Source organism: Oculina patagonica, chromosome 2, assembly GCF_052425735.1.
Source record: "Oculina patagonica isolate OP01 chromosome 2, crgOcupat, whole genome shotgun sequence".
Classification (NCBI taxonomy): Eukaryota; Metazoa; Cnidaria; class Anthozoa; order Scleractinia; family Oculinidae; genus Oculina; species Oculina patagonica.
The window spans coordinates 29085892-29103747 of NC_135759.1; the positions used below are offsets into that span (position 1 = coordinate 29085892).

Consider the following 17856-nt stretch of genomic DNA (forward strand, 5'->3'; position numbering starts at 1 on the left):
TGAAGTTTTAAATTTAGCTCTCGGTGTTCACGTTGAAACACAATATATAAAATTGCCTCAGAAGATTCTCAGAAGAGATTTTATTTCTGCCTTAGTTCCTAAAATAAAACGATTTTGTTACTGTGGTTTTTGAAAGGTTTTGATAACGTTCTTCGGTTAGACATCCAATTACGTCATAAATCACGATAGGCGCAAACGTACCGATGCTTACATGGAATTTGCTAGACGTTTGGCATTTTGCTTAAAAAATGACAATGCTTTACTTTACTTTTTACAACTTGCTGAGGCACTGGTCACTTTTAGTCAATTTCCATCTGAGCCTTTTTACCCAGTCCGAGCAAGAACGAACTGGAGATGTAAAGGAAGGTTTCAATATTGCCTGGAGTGCCGCTGGAGGTAATACTACTAATAGTGCAAAGCGGCGTTGCTCTTTCCGGTACTACTACGGGAAGGCGCGCAAAGCGAGGTTTGGATTCTCTATTAAAAAGAAATTAAATAAATATATATTGTGCCATCAAAAAATACCGATTAGATGTCCCACCTCATAAATCACGAAAGTGCTCCCATCGGGTATATGCACTACACAAATTGAGGCATTCTGTATTCATTCATTCTGACAGCTTCGTGGAGACATTGCTTAAAGGCATGATCACTCTTTTTCTAAAAAGAAAATGTTTCGAGAGGGAGTTTTCGAGATGTGTAAGCCGTTGTGATGATTTTAACATTTTCATTACGACTGTGTATTACCATCGACACCCCGAATTTGCTCGAGAGTACTGCAAACTAATACATCTACCAACATTTTGTTTATTAGCTATTACCTTAACAGTCAAACTGCCTTTTGGAGCACGCTGTCTTTAGGGCGAATACAGCTTTCGCGCTTTTTCCGACCCTACTATGCGAATTTCTCACGGTCACAATATATGATATGGCTATTTAAAAATATGCCACACAGGACAAGTGCCTTTTCATTCCCTTCAATATAAAGAGTTTTATTCGAGTTTCAATACAGCCTGTTAAGTTGACTAAATAAACTTTCCCTTGATATTTTATTAAAATGTGATTTTTTTTTATTTGTAGAGCACTAGTATGAGCTAGATGTGTATCCCAAGTGTAATAAGCTTTTGCTTGTACGCATATACGTAGCGGTATGCTATAGTATTACGTAGATTTATAAAAATGCAACTCCTTAAATTTGGAACTTGAACTTGGAAAAGTTTAGTTGAATTTAAAATCTTTGATTTACTCCTCTGCGTTTAATTGGCCTGACCGAACGCAACGCTTCAGCTTAACGCAACAGCACAAAATCGCTTCGACTTTGTCTTCATTGGGCTAGCATTCGGGTGCACTTGTATTGACTTCGATCACTTGCGGGACTAATCAGGGACGAGGAGCTTGAAAATTACACGTAAGTGCGAGCAAGCCAACGGTATACTATACAGAGGTTTGTAATAAAAATTTCAGTTAAAATTGCTTTCTTTTTGGCCAAGCCTTACGCCAAGACTACAGTGGACAAGAGATCAGAGACTCGAGAAAGCCAGAGAACGGCAGAGCACAGGAGCGGAGAAGGACCGAACGACAAGACGACAGGGACGAAGAACAGGAAAACCACACACTTGAAGAGAGGAGACCACAGCAGAGACGAGCAGGGGGAAGCGAAGGAAGAAGTGAAGGGAAATGAAGGAGAGAGAGCCAGACGACCGAGTGAATGATTTGACTACATCCTTACATATACTAATAGAACAGTACTTTGTTGTTTTATGTTTAAATTGTTTGTAGCTTGGGATCAAGAGGGTGATACTGCGCGAAAATGCCCATCGTTAAAAGCAAAATCGCAATTCCAATCATAGTAACTAAAACTTAACATTTCCAAATATACAAGTTCGCAAAATAGAAAAGGAATGGTGTTTCAATATTGTATATGAACGGTGTTACACCGCGTTTATGTTATTTATGTTATTATTAATAAGTCACTTAATGACGTAGTTGGTGCAGTGTGCAGCGTGCAGCGTCTACGAGCCTTAGTCATGATTACTCTAACATATTTCAGTTTGTAGAATTGTTTGCACGGAAGGTATTAAATTAAATGTCATTGCAAAGTATTCTGTCAGTGTCTAATTTCGAAATTTTTGCCCTAAATTGTATCACAGAAACAATGCATTAAGCTGTTTCAAATACTTAGTGAAGTAGTTCTCTCGAAGCGACAATGGAATTTTCTACAGAACTTGAAATATTGTCTTATTTTGCGGCGAGCAACAATATATAACTCTATAAATTTACGAGTATGTGCTTAAAGTACTCGAGAATATAAAGCATTTAAAATAGGTATGGCACAATATTTATTGGTGCCGAAAGCCGTCCGGTAAATATCAACGAGTTAAAACATCCGTTTTAACTCTGAAACGAAATTGTAACTGAGAAATGTAGGAACGGAAATGAGCATGCACTAAAAATGATCTAAAAATACAAGATACGCTGATGTGCAATACCGAGGGTCGGTTACGGAGCTGATATATTCGTTGGCAGAAAGTCAAAATAAAAACATGTTGTGACTTTACTTGATCTTGACTATAAACCTTGTTATCACGGAAGTGCCAGACGTTATTCCACAGAGTTGGTTAGGATAGCTGATTTATTAGTCAACAAATTGTCAACGAGTCGCATTTTGGCAACTACATAAAGTATATCGTTGAATATCTGTGATATACGCTGGTCAGAAAAGACCTCCTAAAAACCACCTACTGGTGAGCGGAGCCTGAACTTATATATTGTTGTTTCCATTGTTTCCATTGTGACAACGACTTCCTGACCGTTATGTGGACATCGTGACAATTCTACTTGAGTTACAATGCACTATATCAGTACTTTAAGTCCAGAAACTAATATTAAGAGGTATGAAAAATAGTTCCTTTCAAGGCTGAAGGTAAGTTGAAAGAAAATATAAGAACCAGCAAACCAATTAACAAAAAACGTCAAAGTAATAATAGAAAATAAAAATATCGCGTTGGCTCTTAAGCGGGTAAACACTTCAACCAATTACCATTGACGAGGGTTAAAGTAGTATTTTGGCATATGACAGGCCAAAATTGTTTACCTTCAAAAAGACATTGATTTACAGAAATAAGAAGATAAGTAGTCAAAACAGAAAGAAAGCAATCGCGACCGGGTTCCTTTGAAGAAGGCGGAAGTCTCAAATTTTATTTTCGGTTTTTTTTTTGGAGGTTCGAGAAATCCAGTTCCACTATATAGTAGTTTGTAACCATGCTGATCATTTTAGGGTTCACTATAACCTCTTTCATATTAATTTTTTTTCTTACTACAGAAATTGAGGATTTCTAGTTTTTGCCTTCGTTTTGAAGGTAATTTTGTCTAATTTTTTACATACAGGAAGCCTTTTTCAGTTGTTTTTTTTTTATTGAGCCCTCACTCGCACGTTATTCATTATTTTTAGCTCCGTGACAAGCTCGATGATATTATAGCGGTCCAGTTCACTTTTAAGTATCGTGAATTGAGACTAAAAAAGTAGCGAACACGAGTTTTATTAGAGAGCTGGTCGGTTGTTTACAGAAAGAACACAATAATACGGGTTAAACCTCAACACTAAGATGATGTGTTCTCTGTTTACTATAACTTAAGTCTTCAAAACATGGCGATCCATATACCTACAGGGTAATTGATCGGAGACAGTCAGTCAGAATATTTATAATGCTTGCTGCCTTGCTACATTTTAACATATTTTAACAATGCGGCAAAACGACTACAAGTTACAGCAGCAAAAGCTGCTGCTATGCCGCCAACAAGGATACAAACGACAACCAAAATCAGCATTACGGAAATGTAGAAGGTAAAAACGGTAAGAAACTGATAGATAGCTGACATAAGTTGTTGTGAAACATCCTTTCGAGACTTTGTAAAAAGCTTAAAATTAACTGCAAGAAAGTTAAAAAGCCAGAATAGAGAATCGCGCAAAGGTACTGATGTTTGCCGTTGGCCTGGAACCTGCACGTTTGTCAACAAGGATTCGATATTTTCTAGATTGGTATCTAAGTCCATGATATCTCTAGCCATTTTTTGCCTCTTCTTCTCTAACAGTTCTCGGTAATTACACACTACGTTTACTTCAGCTGTTTGAACCCTGGGACGATCCCAGAATCCAATCGACTGAATGTCCTTTAAGGCTTTTTTAGTGTTAGGATCTTTTCTAAACAAAGGTTCCTGCAGAACCTTCGTTATAGCATCGATTGCTCGAAGCTTCTCATCATGGCCAAGTCTCTGATTGGGTGCGTCTCCCCATAGATTCTTCCAAACATCAACAACATCACTTAGGACCCTTTCAGAGACATTGAAGTAGGAACACCGCCGAAGAAGCTGTAGATATCGTAAGCCGCCTATCGATTTCTCGCCGAAGTAAACCCGAGCGATTTCCGATGGTCCCGATACAGCATCGTCCCATTTAGAACTGTTGGAGACCCACCAAGCAATCTTTGTTGGATCACGGTGGTAACTGGTGATGGCTTGAGCCCACTTACAGCTGTGTGTATTATGCTTTCGAGGAGCATAGGTACAATGGCATTTTGTTCCAGACCCTACCATGGCTGTTATGAGATCGTACAACGCTTTGATCTCCTTTGCTGCAAACGACTGTAGCACATCTGATAGTAATAACAGAGCTTGCCCTACTTCAATCCAGTTTCGGTATTCATCGTTTGCAAGTCTGGATTCCAAATGCATCTTAAATTATATGACTGTTTCTGAGAAAAAAAAAAAACGAATAAATTCTGTTTTAATCTCACGTTGATTTTTGTAAAAAAATTAAAACCCCACCTTTGCAACACCCCCTTTAGACAATTTATTCGTCTCCTGCTGCTATTTAAAAGGACTGTTAATTTGATATTAATATTAAAATAAATTCCTATCAGGCGCCGGGCACAGCGTAATGGGGCAGGTTGGACTCCACAGCCGGAGACGGAAGGGCCCCGAGCGACGACGGCTCGGACGCGACGACAGGAGAACAGCCCAGGGGAGAAAGGAACACGCAGGCCGCATGACCCCCCCCCCCCCCCAAGAAGAACATGCAAAAAGGGCGAGAAGGGCAGGAAACAAAGCGCACAGCCACGGCAGAGCAAAAAGAGCTCGAGCCCTGGGCTATATTTAGGGATAAAGCCACATCAGCTCTAGCTGGTTTTCATGCGGGTCATCTTTCCAAGTCGAATTGGACTATGTATTAATTATAGTTTATGCTTTCTCCAATCCACAAAAAAACTTATAATACATAAATAAATAATAAATAAATGTATTACCAAAATGGAATACAATATAAACAATTTAACATTTAGTCAAAGTATAACAATATAATAGATGAAAAGAAGGGAGCAGGGTACATCCAATGAAGCAAATTAATTGTGTCCCTTAACTAATTATAAATTAATAATTACAAAGTGTTGTTAGCTATGGAAAATGGTTTATTGCTGCATTTTACCACTGGCGGAACAGTAAAATTACATTTTTAAAACTCCGATCCAAACTTTGTGCGTCGTTGCGTGACATTCCCCTCCCAATAAAAAAAAATATGCAAGGGAGACTTGTCATGACACGGTCACTGGCGCATGGCAAATCGGCCCGTCGATAATTTAACATATTTGAGACGTCTGTTGGGTAAGCGTAAAAGAAAAGGCGATGGTTATTAAAAATATTTACCTTTTTATATTTGTTTATATTTTTTATGTGAGTATTGGATGGGTTTAAACCCACAAAGCGCGGTTTATTTAAGTATTTTTAAAAATTCACTGCAGGGCTTCATAATCTTTGATAGGGATCGAAAGTAGAATTTTATGAATATTTAATCATCGTTTTAGATGTCCGTGTATATTTTTCCTAAACACAACCTACACCGCGCTATAGGCTATGTCTAAAGACATTCACATTCAGACGAATACTGCCTAGCTACATATGCACAGCCTGGTTTAGGAAATGGGAAATATTGATCTTCAACATCAATATGCTAATTTGGATATAGAAGACATGACCCGTAACACTGTTGTGATGAATCATCGTTCAACCGCATTGTTTTGGCCTGTATCCCTCTTACCAATTACGCAAACTACTTAGAGTTGAATTAAGGCAATTTCATTTGTTCCTCAGCACCTCTAAAGGCATTTTTTTCTATGCAGTACAAGATAATGTCGAAAGCAGTACAGATGATGGATCAGTAAATCAGTATAAATTATCAGTCACAATGGATGCGATTCAGACCAATGTCTCATATAATAACTAGCTGAGCGTTTGTTAACGGGTTGTTATTTGTTATTGTTAATATCAAAGACAGTTAATCCCGAGGAAATATGGTTAATGACAATACGTAAAACTTGTTCCATCAACCCATTCGAGCAGCAGCCAGTCGATCCAACTACATTGTAGCGTGTTTACTTTTATGTTTAGGGTCTTTAGGCTCTGGGTCACATTGCACGTAAAAATGTTTCGTCCGGTTAACAACAATATGCAACAATTGGCGAGGGACAAAACAAGTGAACGTTTTAAAATTACACGTCAAGATAAAAAAAAACATACCTTAACATTGAATGTGTAACTTTCGCTATTGTTAAGTTTGGCGATGGCGCTGTCGCACTTTCGAGATCACTCAAACAGCTTTGCGAATATTTAACATGCAGCATTGCGTGCATGCATTTCAATCCCATGCAAATTACGTTATCCGCTGACCACTGGGACAGAACCGCGCGCATTAAGTTACGTTGAGTCTGTGTAAATTCGGTGTTTTTGAAGATCTTAGATGCAATTTTGCTAATTGTAATTCAGGGTCCGTTTAGGATTAATATTTACTTTGTTGTTGTTTTGACAAACTCGTAAGTCGTCTCATTCGCAACCGTTATTTGGGTCGTCACGCAGCACTCACGGTGCGTGACGAACCCAATAAAGCGGCAGCGAAGGAGACTAATTCGCTTGTAATGCTAACCTGCGATCAGGCAGGCGTTCTACAGAAAAGAACGCCTGAACGCAGGTTAAAGTAATGCAAAATAAATGTATCGTACGATGTCTAGAGCTTACTGACTGAATGAATGTCCTATCACACTAGATGTAGCGATAGAATTGTTTTATGTTTCTCTGGGATTGTGGGATCCTGCAGTTATTTCGACGATTGAGGCGACAGCAGAGACAACCGGCGGAGTTCAGATAAGACATCCTTTTGCTTTAACTTAAATCATTTATTAGAAACATAATGTCAGCATCGACCAATCTGATCGAAATCTGAGGTAAGATGTGAGAGAAACCTTTCGCTAAAGCAAGGCCTTTAAAAAGTCAGTTGGTTCTAACAATTGATGCTGTAAATGGTAAGCCACATCGTTACAAAGTATATTAGAGAAAAGAAGAGTAGGCCGTAAGGTAGGAAAACGGCGCGCGAGAAAGAGAAAGAGGAGAGGCCGGTGGAGGACGGCGCGGAAAAGAAAAACCGACAGACCAAGTGGAAAATCTGACAGAAGTGAGTAGAGAAAGACGACTGCGGGGCGCAAGAAAGGAAAAAAAAAAAGAAAACAGCGCGAAAGGGAGGAGGGAGGAGAGGACACAGAATTGGAGTTGGAGAAGCGGCGAGAAAACGCGTACAGCGAGCGCAAAAACGGTGAAATTCCTGACCTGGGAAATTCAGACATAAAACCAAAAAACGGCTTTTTCGTTAAATAATAATTTCCGCTACAGGACCCCCATTCTAAATTAAATTGTCCCCGATAAACAACTTTCGATTCTTTCTTCTGAAAGATGAATAAACGAAAGTGTTTCCTCAGTGATGCGCATCAAAAAGTCTCTTCTTTTGCTCTCCAATGCAACCGTATCCCTACCTTTGTAAGGACGCCGTTTGAGGTTATGTGACATAATAGACCATAATAACCAGCAAATAACCATTAAACTTTGTATACAGATAGCTCAAGGTTGTCCACGTAAGACAGAATTATTTTTAGTGTTAAGTAATTTATAAACCTAAAAGGGGGTTGAGGGGTGTCCATCAACCCCCTTGTACAGTCGTGGGCGTATGATTTTTGATGAGATATATAATTAAGACGGTCAACACTGAACTCCTCTGTGGCTCACATTGCAAGGCCATTTTGACTAGTAATATAGTCAAAGCGTTGGATTAACCTGTTGATTATTTGTATGAAACAGGACCAAGTGAAAAAAAGTCAAATTCAGGGAATAGATATAAGAGAGTGACATCAAATTCAAACTAGCCATGTACAGCCACAACTGCATGTACTATCAGAATTGAACAGTAAAATTTGAAAAAAAAAGTAACACACGATTAACGTCCAGTTCAAATGAAGGTCGCCGTATAATTTCCGTTCACTGAAATTTATGCCCAAACAATCAGAATTACTTCACGTTTTGTGCTAAATATGGTAAATATAATATTTAAATACACAAATAAGCACTATAGTATTGTCTGGGAATGAAGCATTCTCACTCAGGTGACCAGCATCTATGCAAATTAATAGGAACAAAAAGAGGCGTTTACATAAAAAAGACTTGGTACACCAACACGGCTGCCGTTTCATCGGAACACCAATCATGTGAAAACACTGTATACGACGAATAATAAATTTTTATTGTGAATTGGCGCAATTCACAATAAGAACTACAATTTTTCGTATCGGGTTGGGAAACAAACAAGGCCATCCCAATAAAATTTTTCGTTTCCCATCGCCCGACCGACCCATTTTTTTTTTTTCAAAAAGTAAAAAAAAAAAAAAAAAAAAATGCAGATTCACTAGTCAAAGAAGCAAGTACTTTAATTTACAAGCACACGATCTTGTTTTATCAACAACAATTGGCATTATGATGTCCTTGCCTTTAATTTTGAATAAAGAAAGAATAACGGAAATATAACGAGCGAAATAGCCACCTTTTCTCATTCGTAACCCGAGGCTTTCCTCCTTCAAGCTCCATCTTTTTTTTTTTTTTTTTTTTTGCCCGACCGACCGACCCACTATCACAAGAGACGAGGCGATGGGAAACAAAACATTTTATTGGGATGGCCCAACAAGTTGGGAAAAAACATTGCTGAATCTAGATCTTAGTGTCTGACTCAATGTGGTTTTGTCATTCTTTATATTGTCAGTATTCTGATATTTCACTTTATCGTCGTCTTATTTACTAGGTGGTACAAGGCAGCAATGAAATAATAAATCTGCGTAAATATAACATAAAGGTTTGAATTAAAAAGCGGTCTCTTTTCAATAATATATACAGAAATATATCGTTTCTAGAACTAGTAAGCCGCATTGATTGTGTAACGTTATTAGATATTGTTATTAAAAAATAGAAATGAAGAAGGATACGGTACTTTTATGCCAAAATGAACTACCCAAAACACAGTAGCATGGAGTTTGTGCTATTTTTCACCTGTCCAAATAGCGTTAAAGGCGCACTCAAAATACAGAATTGCAATTTATTTTTAGGTATCACCTCTTGTCTTGCATGTCGTATTAACTTTCTTTCTTTTCTCATGCAAAAACCGTGAGTCTTTTGCTTGGAAGAACTTGTAATAATTGGGTTTCCCGGCAGACGTCCAAATATTTAAAAATAAAGATAGATCAGATTATACTGTTGTTAAAATTGCTTCTTGAAAGTAAAATGTATTATGTTCTCTTAATTGAAACGCAGAATAAAACAAACACAGGCCGCAAAGATGTCACATTGTGTGCACTTGCCTAAATGTGACAAATAAAATACAACCATGGTTGTTGCTTTGACATTCTAAACCTAGTCCCTGAATGTTTTGTCCATAGAACTCAGAATATAAACATCCCTGCAAATTTGAGTTCAAGGTGAGTAGTACACGGTTTATAGCACTGAATAATGTCTGAGTGCTACAGACGTCATCTTTTACCCCATAGTTAATTTTATTCTAAGATATTCTTCTAAAGGTGTTGTAAAATAGGTTTGATACATTTTGTTTCCAGTTATGGATAGATTTTCTTTTGTTTCACCTGGTCAGTTGACTTGAAACTCTTCACCTAGAACTACACAATTGTAACATTGTGTTTTGCAGTATTTTTGGGGGTATATTGTAGATGATTCTTCGGATCGACATTGGCGTAATGCCATCAAACATTGTCCGTAATGAAGCCGACTAAACCTTAACAATTAAACGCATCGTGTCTTTTTGAACTAAATTCCTTATCCTTTTCCGTGCACTTCGCCTTAATTCGGCTCAAGAAAGCTTGGAAATTATCAAGTCTTCGACCGTTAGCTGTCATAGCTGAAAGTTTTCGAGTGAAACTCCATGTCCTATGTAAAATGAACTGGTAAACAATTATAATGATAAGGAACATTTTGAGGTTTGCAGGATCTTCTAACATTTTTTTTTTAAATTTTTAATTGAAGATGGTTTGCAAACAGTTAGTAGACGCAAGCAGCAAAAAGACATCACACGTAAAATTCAAGTCGAGTTTAATTCAAACCCAATTCTTCCATTTTTAACCAAGTTAAAATAATGAACCTGAATTTTTCAAAGTTAGTCTTACTGAAAAGTTCCTATATAACTAGTGTTTTCCTGGGAAATTAGCTTATTTAGGTTCTTAAGACGGATCCGCTGAGCGAGAAGAGAGCCAAAATCCACCAGCAGACGGAAAGACCAGACGGACCCCCAAAAGGAAAGCACCCGAAAGACGCGCGCCTGTGAACTGGCGCAACGTCGGGCCTCCACCGGGCGGGCACACTGGCGGGGACTTGCCTGTTGCTCGAAAATTGTGCGGAAACCATCTTAATTTTTTGAGAAAAAAACCCGTTGCTCGTTGATGGTAGAATTTTGGTGCGGTATATCGTAGATACAAAATATGCATCTTATTATGCTTGATGACTACAAACTAATCAAATAAAAACCTTATTCTAGGTTTTCGTATTTCATATATTTAAAAATATCAAAATTACCAAAAAAAATTTCTTAAGTTTTAACTGAATTTTATAAAATAAGAAGGCTTAAACAGGTTCTTATGTAAAGGGTCTAAATATCCCCTAACAGGTTCTTAACCTGTAGGTCCTTGTATTTGGGCCGTAACTAGCAAGAGGTAAGACGAGGCACTTGGAGGGCATGTCCTTAGAACCCCCTAGAAAGATTTTGCGTCGTCTATGGCAAAGGTCTGGTTACGGCCCTGCTTGTATGTGGGATTTTACTGTATTTCTGGTGCGATTTACATAAACAAGGCTGTAACTTTTACACTGCTGATGTTCGAATCGTAGAATTGCGAATTGTGCGTACTCTCTGTGTAAGCATATCACAGTCTTTGATAAACTATAACGACCCTATAACGGGAAGTCGATTAAAAGAGCGTGTTCCGTATACCCCTAACTAGAGGACCAAGGCTATCGTGGTTTACTTTTTACATTCACATTGGGAACTTATTCTTTTATTTCTGACAACAGTGAGATGAACGAAACGAATTCAAGCGTTTCATCAAGTGAAGTACTTCTACCAAGTGTGGCTTACTGGTCTCTCAAGGCCATCATATCCATTGTGGCTGTTCTTGGAAATGGTGTAGTAATGTGGTTAATCTGTACCAGGAGACGGTTACATTGCACAGCAAACTGGTATGTTCTGTCATTGGCTTCAGCTGACTTTTGCACTGGCTTAATTATTACACCATCGGAACTCATTTGTCTTTGGAAACCTGCCATGTGTATTTGGCCATTGGTGGTGCGCGGTTCCTTTTACAACTATCCAGTCAACGTATCGATATGTTGCCTTTGCGTGCTGACATTTGACCGTTATCTCTGTGTGTTATCTCCGTTACAATACACTAGACGCATGACGTCAAAACTGGTAGTTGGTCTTATATCCTTGTCGTGGATATTACCAGGGATTTTGACCTTCGTCAGCCTTTTCTGGCTTAAAGCTCCAACCAACATACAAGACACCGCTAATAAAGTTCTCACGCTTATTCAGATTTTCCTCGTGTCATTCCTGCCTTCGATCTTTTTAGTTTACGCGTACACTAGAATATTGTTTGCGGCTATGAAACAGTGGCGACGATCGGCCGAACACATTTCTCAGCTGCGATTTAATCACGTGGAAGACGAATGCGAGCGAGTTAAGTCCCAAGGAGGTCGCGAGCGTTCTTCGACAGTGAAAATACTCGGTTTTGTTATAACATTCTTTGTGTTGTGTTGGATCCCCTCTGTGTATCGTGCCATATGCGGAGCTTTCCTCCCGTGTACTGTGTCTGCACCTATCGTGCAAATCTCACGGCTTCTCATTTTACTAAACTCAGGAATGAACTTCGCCGTTTATGCGTTCTTAAAGCAGGATATTCGCAAAGAACTGTGCAAGACGTGTCGAAAGACAAGAGGTCGATCGAGGGAAAGCTTCCATCTGATGGAACGTTCGTCTAGAGCTTCTAGTAATCAGTTATGACTATAATCGCAGCTCAATAAAAGCGTCGTTGTAGGCTTATTCCATGATGCAAATGAAAGGATGTGAAGCAAAAAAAAAGGCTTACTTTTTTTTACTGCGGAATGACGATTTTAGCTGGTCTTCTTCACCAAATTGGCCTCTTCTCTTTTAATGTGCTCCTGTATTCATGTTTGAATAGCCCGTCCTATGAGCTCATACAGAATATCGAGCCATGCCGGTAAACGTTGTCAATTTCCGATGTTTTTTGAGAAATTTCTTTGTTTGTCATAAACATCAGACGTGTGATTTTGCTAGTTTCACAGAGAGCGCTCACAACGTATCGTCACATTCAAGTGAGCTAATTATGACGGCTACTAAATGCGCATGCAATAAAGGATATCGTGGGAGAGGATTATTACGAAACAGAACCTTAAACTTTAAACCTTAAACTTTGATGGATTGCCAAAAATATATAAGAATAAAATGTTCTCTGTTTGACTTCGAATAAGTCGAAAAATATTTTCAACCGTCGTTTTTGCATGAAAACATAAGTAAATGGACCAAGTGATGAACTTTACTTTGACCAAGAAGAATTGCTTCAAAATGTGTCTTGAAGTTTTGTTTTGACGAGGGGAAAGTTTCGTTGACTTTCTTATTTGCGAGTCCTACATGTGACGTCATAATGACTAGAGTTACTGTCTACATCATCCTGTGTTAATTTGGTGACCATCAGTAAACGGTTTCAAAGTTACGGTGTGGAGGGGGGGGGGGGGGGGGATAGAATAGAATTTTTTCATTCTTCTTTGTCCTAATTGAGAATAATTCTCGATTACTTAAAATTCAACTAAGTGCAATAACTGCTACAATCAGGAACGAGTACTGTAATTGGCCAGTCACGACCATACAAAGCAAGTTTCCTTGTGTTTATGCGGTGTTTCATTTTCACACGGCATAAAGCGAACGCAAGCACGAGCGAAAGCACAAAAAAGAAAACAGAAAGATCCTTGTGCTTGTGCTTCACGGTGAAATAAGAGTTGTTATGCTTGCGCCTGTGCTTTTTATATCAAATTGGATCGCTTTCTTAAGGTGGATTTCCACTGACGGGTAAATATTTACGTACGTAAAACGTGCGTAAAAAAAGATACGTAGGCAAATTTCCACTGTCGCGTAAAAAGTAATAAAAAGCGTTTCCTTTTTACGCGCGTTGAACGTGCGTAAAAGCCCGCCATACTGAATTATCAAGTTGGTGAATAGAGTGCGTGATTGTCGGCCATATTGGAGAAGTGAAACAATAAGTTGTTTTTCCTTTGGGAAAAAATCATTGACATTTTTATGCAAATATCTTGTTGTTTGACTCTTCCAACATGGCTGCCATGAAAACACTTTGTACCAAACGCTAGAAAAAGAAATGCGTGAATATGACCAAGAGGCATTTTATAAATACTTCCGAAAGACACCATCAAGTAAAAGAGGATTTGAGCCGACCTTCCCGGATTCTCGGTTCAAAGTCTACGTGATCTGACGCCAGGCGTTTTCTTTCACTACTGCGTTCGTGTAATTTAGTTCTGTAGCCAGTGCTATAGATTTTTTTTTTAAATGTTAAGACTTTCTCGATAAGTAGTGTTTTTACATCTGAATGTTTCCCCAAGTAAATCGATGGGCGATTTAAAACAAAATGGTTTTCCACATGGTAAGTGGTGTCATGTGACGAAATCCTAAAGTATGATTGGGTAAATCGTTGCGTAACCGCAGACAGCCGCGAAAAAAGTTGAACTCGGTTCAACTTTTTTCAAAACCCCCCAAATCGCTACGTGCGTAAACGTCGCGTCACGTGCGTAAATACCTGGAAAAAACGTGGCATTGGAAATTGGACAACGTAAATTCGACGCACGTAATCGCGCGCGTAAAATTTCATTTTACGCACGTTTATAATTTTTACGCCCGTTAACGTGCGTAAACAAAAACGCGACAGTGGAAATCCACCTTTAGTCATTAGTTCTCCGGACTTAACGCTGCGAAGTAATCATATTCTCAATAACTTTTTTTGTAGCTCGAGGTGAAAAAAATTCGGCTCAGTTCGCCACGTTGACGCGACAATTTACCAATTTACCACGTCCCGAATAAAAGTTCCTTGCAATCCATCATTTTTTTTTCTCTCATGTGATTGGTCTAAACACGTCAACACGCCAGCTAAAACTGGAAAATTTCAGGTGATATTCTTCAGACCAATTTTCCAACTTTGCGTTTACGTTCGCACCCTTGATTTCATCCCGAGTAAATTATTAAATTGGATAGAAGTGAACATTTTGAACAGGCTTTAGATATTTTGAACGCCGACAAAATTACTTGCAAATCAGTGCATATTGTCGCGCCAAATGGAAGCTATTGTAAATATAGTCTGAGGTCTTTGAACCAAACAGAAACGGCTAGAAATGCAATATCCGAGGTTAAGAATTTATTAAAAAGTCATAGATCTCGTAACAACGTTATGTATATCTTTGCAAAAAACGGTTATTTTATGAGATGCCTCAAATCTAATCGTATAGAACTTAGTTAATTAAATAGCTCTTTTGAGAACAGCAACGAATTGAACGTATTCAAGGCGTCCAGCCATATGGAAGTCTGTTTAAGGCGAATGTGGAACAGTGATTGGTGTGAAGTGTTCTTTCGAAAAATGAGTCATGGCATCCAATACAATAAAGTCGGAGCTTCTATGTCTAGCTGATTTATGGCCCATCTCTTCCTCTTGTTTATACAGCTGAGGAGTCAAAACTAAGCTTATTTAAACACGGAAAATTACCTAATTAAATTTGAATATATTTCTTTTGCCAAAGATACACACAATTAAGAGTTTGTGGACATTGAGGCAATCAGCAAGTTGCTTGAACACGGTTTCTGTCAATTAACAAAGATTTAACCAATTTGTAGTGTTAATTGACGAATTAAAACGTTCAGTGTTAACAATAAGCCTTTCACTTTGAATCACTTAGAGCAAAGATAAGACGAAAGAGGAAGACAATTTATAACCATGAAGGCGTTCATTACCGTGATCTGTCTTGTATCGTTACTGCTGCATTATGGTGAGTGATTATTATTGCTACTTCATGCTTATATAGAAAAAAGTGACCTTTGGTTGCTATTTTTATCTTTATAAAAAATTTGGAAAAATAAAATATACTTTGGCCATGAGAAAGACAATCTACTTATGCCGTGTTTTTTCGAGAGAGTTTGACTTATAAATTTGCTTGAATAGCGGTTATCTAACCTGATCAGGGTTATTGAGTCAAGTGTTTTCACGTGGCAAAGTGGCCAAGGTAGACGGCGAAAAGCCTCGTGAACTGAAGGTACATTTGGGAAAATCAAGAAGCCATGAAGTTGTGAAACTGAACCAGGACATTCGCTGTAATTATTAACTGTTTATTTTGTTTTTAGAAGTTTGACTGGCCCTAATATTTTAGGTAGTGAAGCTTCTATTTCGATCTATTAGGAAAACCGAACATGTCTATGGTAACGAACTTAAATCGATGCTTAGAATAGGGACTACTGTCTTTTGCAAAACATGTCGTATAGTATGTGTGGAGGAAAAAGAAACAATACTTATTAAGTGTATTTTAACAGTTGTTGTGCTCAGTTTTTGCTGGAACTGGCTTTGCGCATCGCCAAAGCATTCGAGGTTAATTTGCAGGTACCACAAAATAAAAGAAATAAAGGTTCCCCATCCCGCAAAAAAAGAAAGAAAGAAAATGCAAATCCTGCAAACAGTTTTGGTAGTCTGTTTACAGACCCTCCTTTAGAGCTCGTCGAGAGGGCGCCAGGCGGTGATGGGGTCGCGTGCTTGCTAGCTAGGAAAAAAAAAGAAACGTCTTAGGATATTCTAACTTTTGGCGGTAACCGGTCTGGTAAGACCTTGGTTACTGAGCTGACATACTCTTGCGCCTCAGTCGTCAGTTGTTGCGGTGATAAATTCGTGAATGTTGTGATAGATATATTGATATTCTTGTTTGTTAATGTTTTTTTTTTAAATCGATACCGATAATTTGCCACTACAGAAAATATTAAAAATATTAAGGAGCTCTGAGTTTTAACTTGCAGTTTAAACACCGATCTTGTTTTAATTCGCCAATGATAGATGTGACTGATCAAAAAAAATTCAAACCTTTTAACCATCATTTCACCTATGCCAATAATGTATCGGTTTTACGCTCTTTAAATAGTCTGATGTTCACTCTTGCCAAAGTCAGTTATTCTGTGGGTGGCAATTTATAAGGCTATTATCTCTCTTTGGTGAGTGCTTGTCAATTTAATTACAAGGCTATTATCTCTCTTAGGTGAGTGCTTGTCGTGCTACGAATGCCCCGAATCTTCCACTTGGTCCCAGTGCACCGCTCATCAGGAAATACGTTATTGTGAGCCCGGATGGAGATGCGTGACAATGGAGGAGGCGCCTGAAGGAAAGAACAAGTACCATCGAAGAACGTGCAGTGAAGAGTCGGTGTGCAGCGAATTCTGCAAAGATAAGAAGGATTGCGTATACAAGTGCTGTAACAGTAATCTTTGTAACAGAGGCCAGTAGAGATTTGAAGAAACGGCTTGTGAATAATTTAAAAGTAGAAAGAGTTTGAGAAAATGAATAAAACCAAGCAGTGTAGCCTCAGTGTAAGGCTGATGATATGTCTAGTGATATTATATTTACTGAATCCAGCGAATGTTGGGTAGATGTATTGCAATCAATCAATCAATCAAACAATATCAATCAATCAATCAATCAATCAATCAATCAATCAATTCTTTTTTAGCGTGTTCAGTATGCCAAACCAAATTGTTTTGTCGTTGTTGTTTCCAAAAACAGAATTCTAACAAGATGGCCAAGCCTCGTATCTCGTAAAGCTCATGATGCTGATTTCAGAATCAATGATTGGTGGCGCAAAGTCATTGCCAAAAAGCCAATTGATAATCATGCGTGGTTCGTGCAATTTTTGCATCAGAACGAGGCTAGCTAGCAACAATTTATTGCAAATAAAGTGAATCATCTGAAGTCACTCTCTCTAGGCCAACTCGTCTCATTTCCTTTTTTTTATCTTTGTGAGCCTGGAACAAGCTTATCATAGAGCAGTTTTCAATTGACTGTCGTTAAACCAAAACCAAAGTAATTACTCTGGCCAAACAAAAGGGACACAGACAATCCAGTGGACCAATCAAAACTCGAAGCAAATACACGTAGCTGACACGAAGCTTGGGAAAACGTGCGCGAGCGAGTCACGATTGGTTTTGGTTTTACGAGTTCCGATTGGCTGAGAAAGTGGCGCGAGATTTTTAAGCCAGTCACTAAGCGTAGTAATGCAAAACCAAAGCAAACGCAATTTACTTTTGACACTCAAGTGAAAACTTGAGTTCTATGGAACTGGTGACCAACTAGAGTTATTTGTTTAGAAAGAAGATACTGCAGCTAAATTTGAATA

The 17856-nt window shown here is 38.4% G+C and overlaps 3 protein-coding genes across 3 annotated transcripts; 2 read left to right on the forward strand and 1 right to left on the reverse strand.

Moving 5' to 3' along the window:
- Nucleotides 1–2504: 2504 nt before the first annotated feature.
- Nucleotides 2505–6676, reverse strand: LOC144643988 (uncharacterized). The gene is made up of 2 exons (XM_078503388.1): nt 6568–6676; nt 2505–4751 (listed from the first exon to the last, which is right to left on the reverse strand). Exon 2 carries the CDS (start codon nt 4729–4731, stop codon nt 3721–3723), a length of 1011 nt encoding a protein of 336 aa, XP_078359514.1. The 5' UTR covers nt 4732–4751; nt 6568–6676; the 3' UTR covers nt 2505–3720.
- A 2623-nt stretch (nt 6677–9299) lies between these two features.
- On the forward strand, nt 9300–12893 carry LOC144643974 (trace amine-associated receptor 7d-like). Its single transcript, XM_078503373.1, has 2 exons — nt 9300–9833; nt 11431–12893. The coding sequence occupies exon 2, from the start codon at nt 11435–11437 to the stop codon at nt 12416–12418; it is 984 nt and encodes a 327-aa protein (XP_078359499.1). The 5' UTR covers nt 9300–9833; nt 11431–11434; the 3' UTR covers nt 12419–12893.
- A 2431-nt stretch (nt 12894–15324) lies between these two features.
- On the forward strand, nt 15325–17068 carry LOC144643975 (prostate and testis expressed protein 4-like). Its single transcript, XM_078503374.1, has 2 exons — nt 15325–15477; nt 16726–17068. Exons 1-2 carry the CDS (start codon nt 15426–15428, stop codon nt 16968–16970), a joined length of 297 nt encoding a protein of 98 aa, XP_078359500.1. The 5' UTR covers nt 15325–15425; the 3' UTR covers nt 16971–17068.
- Nucleotides 17069–17856: the final 788 nt, after the last annotated feature.

Excerpts from the sequence above, each read along its gene's own strand:
- LOC144643974 (XM_078503373.1), top strand. The coding sequence starts at position 11,435 with ATGAACGAAACGAATTCAAGCGTTTCATCAAGTGAAGTACTTCTACCA.
- LOC144643988 (XM_078503388.1), bottom strand. The coding sequence starts at position 4,731 with ATGCATTTGGAATCCAGACTTGCAAACGATGAATACCGAAACTGGATT.
- LOC144643975 (XM_078503374.1), top strand. The coding sequence starts at position 15,426 with ATGAAGGCGTTCATTACCGTGATCTGTCTTGTATCGTTACTGCTGCAT. Across the intron at positions 15,478-16,725 it reads ATCGTTACTGCTGCATTATG|GTGAGTGCTTGTCGTGCTAC; the intron begins GTGAGTGATTAT and ends TATCTCTCTTAG.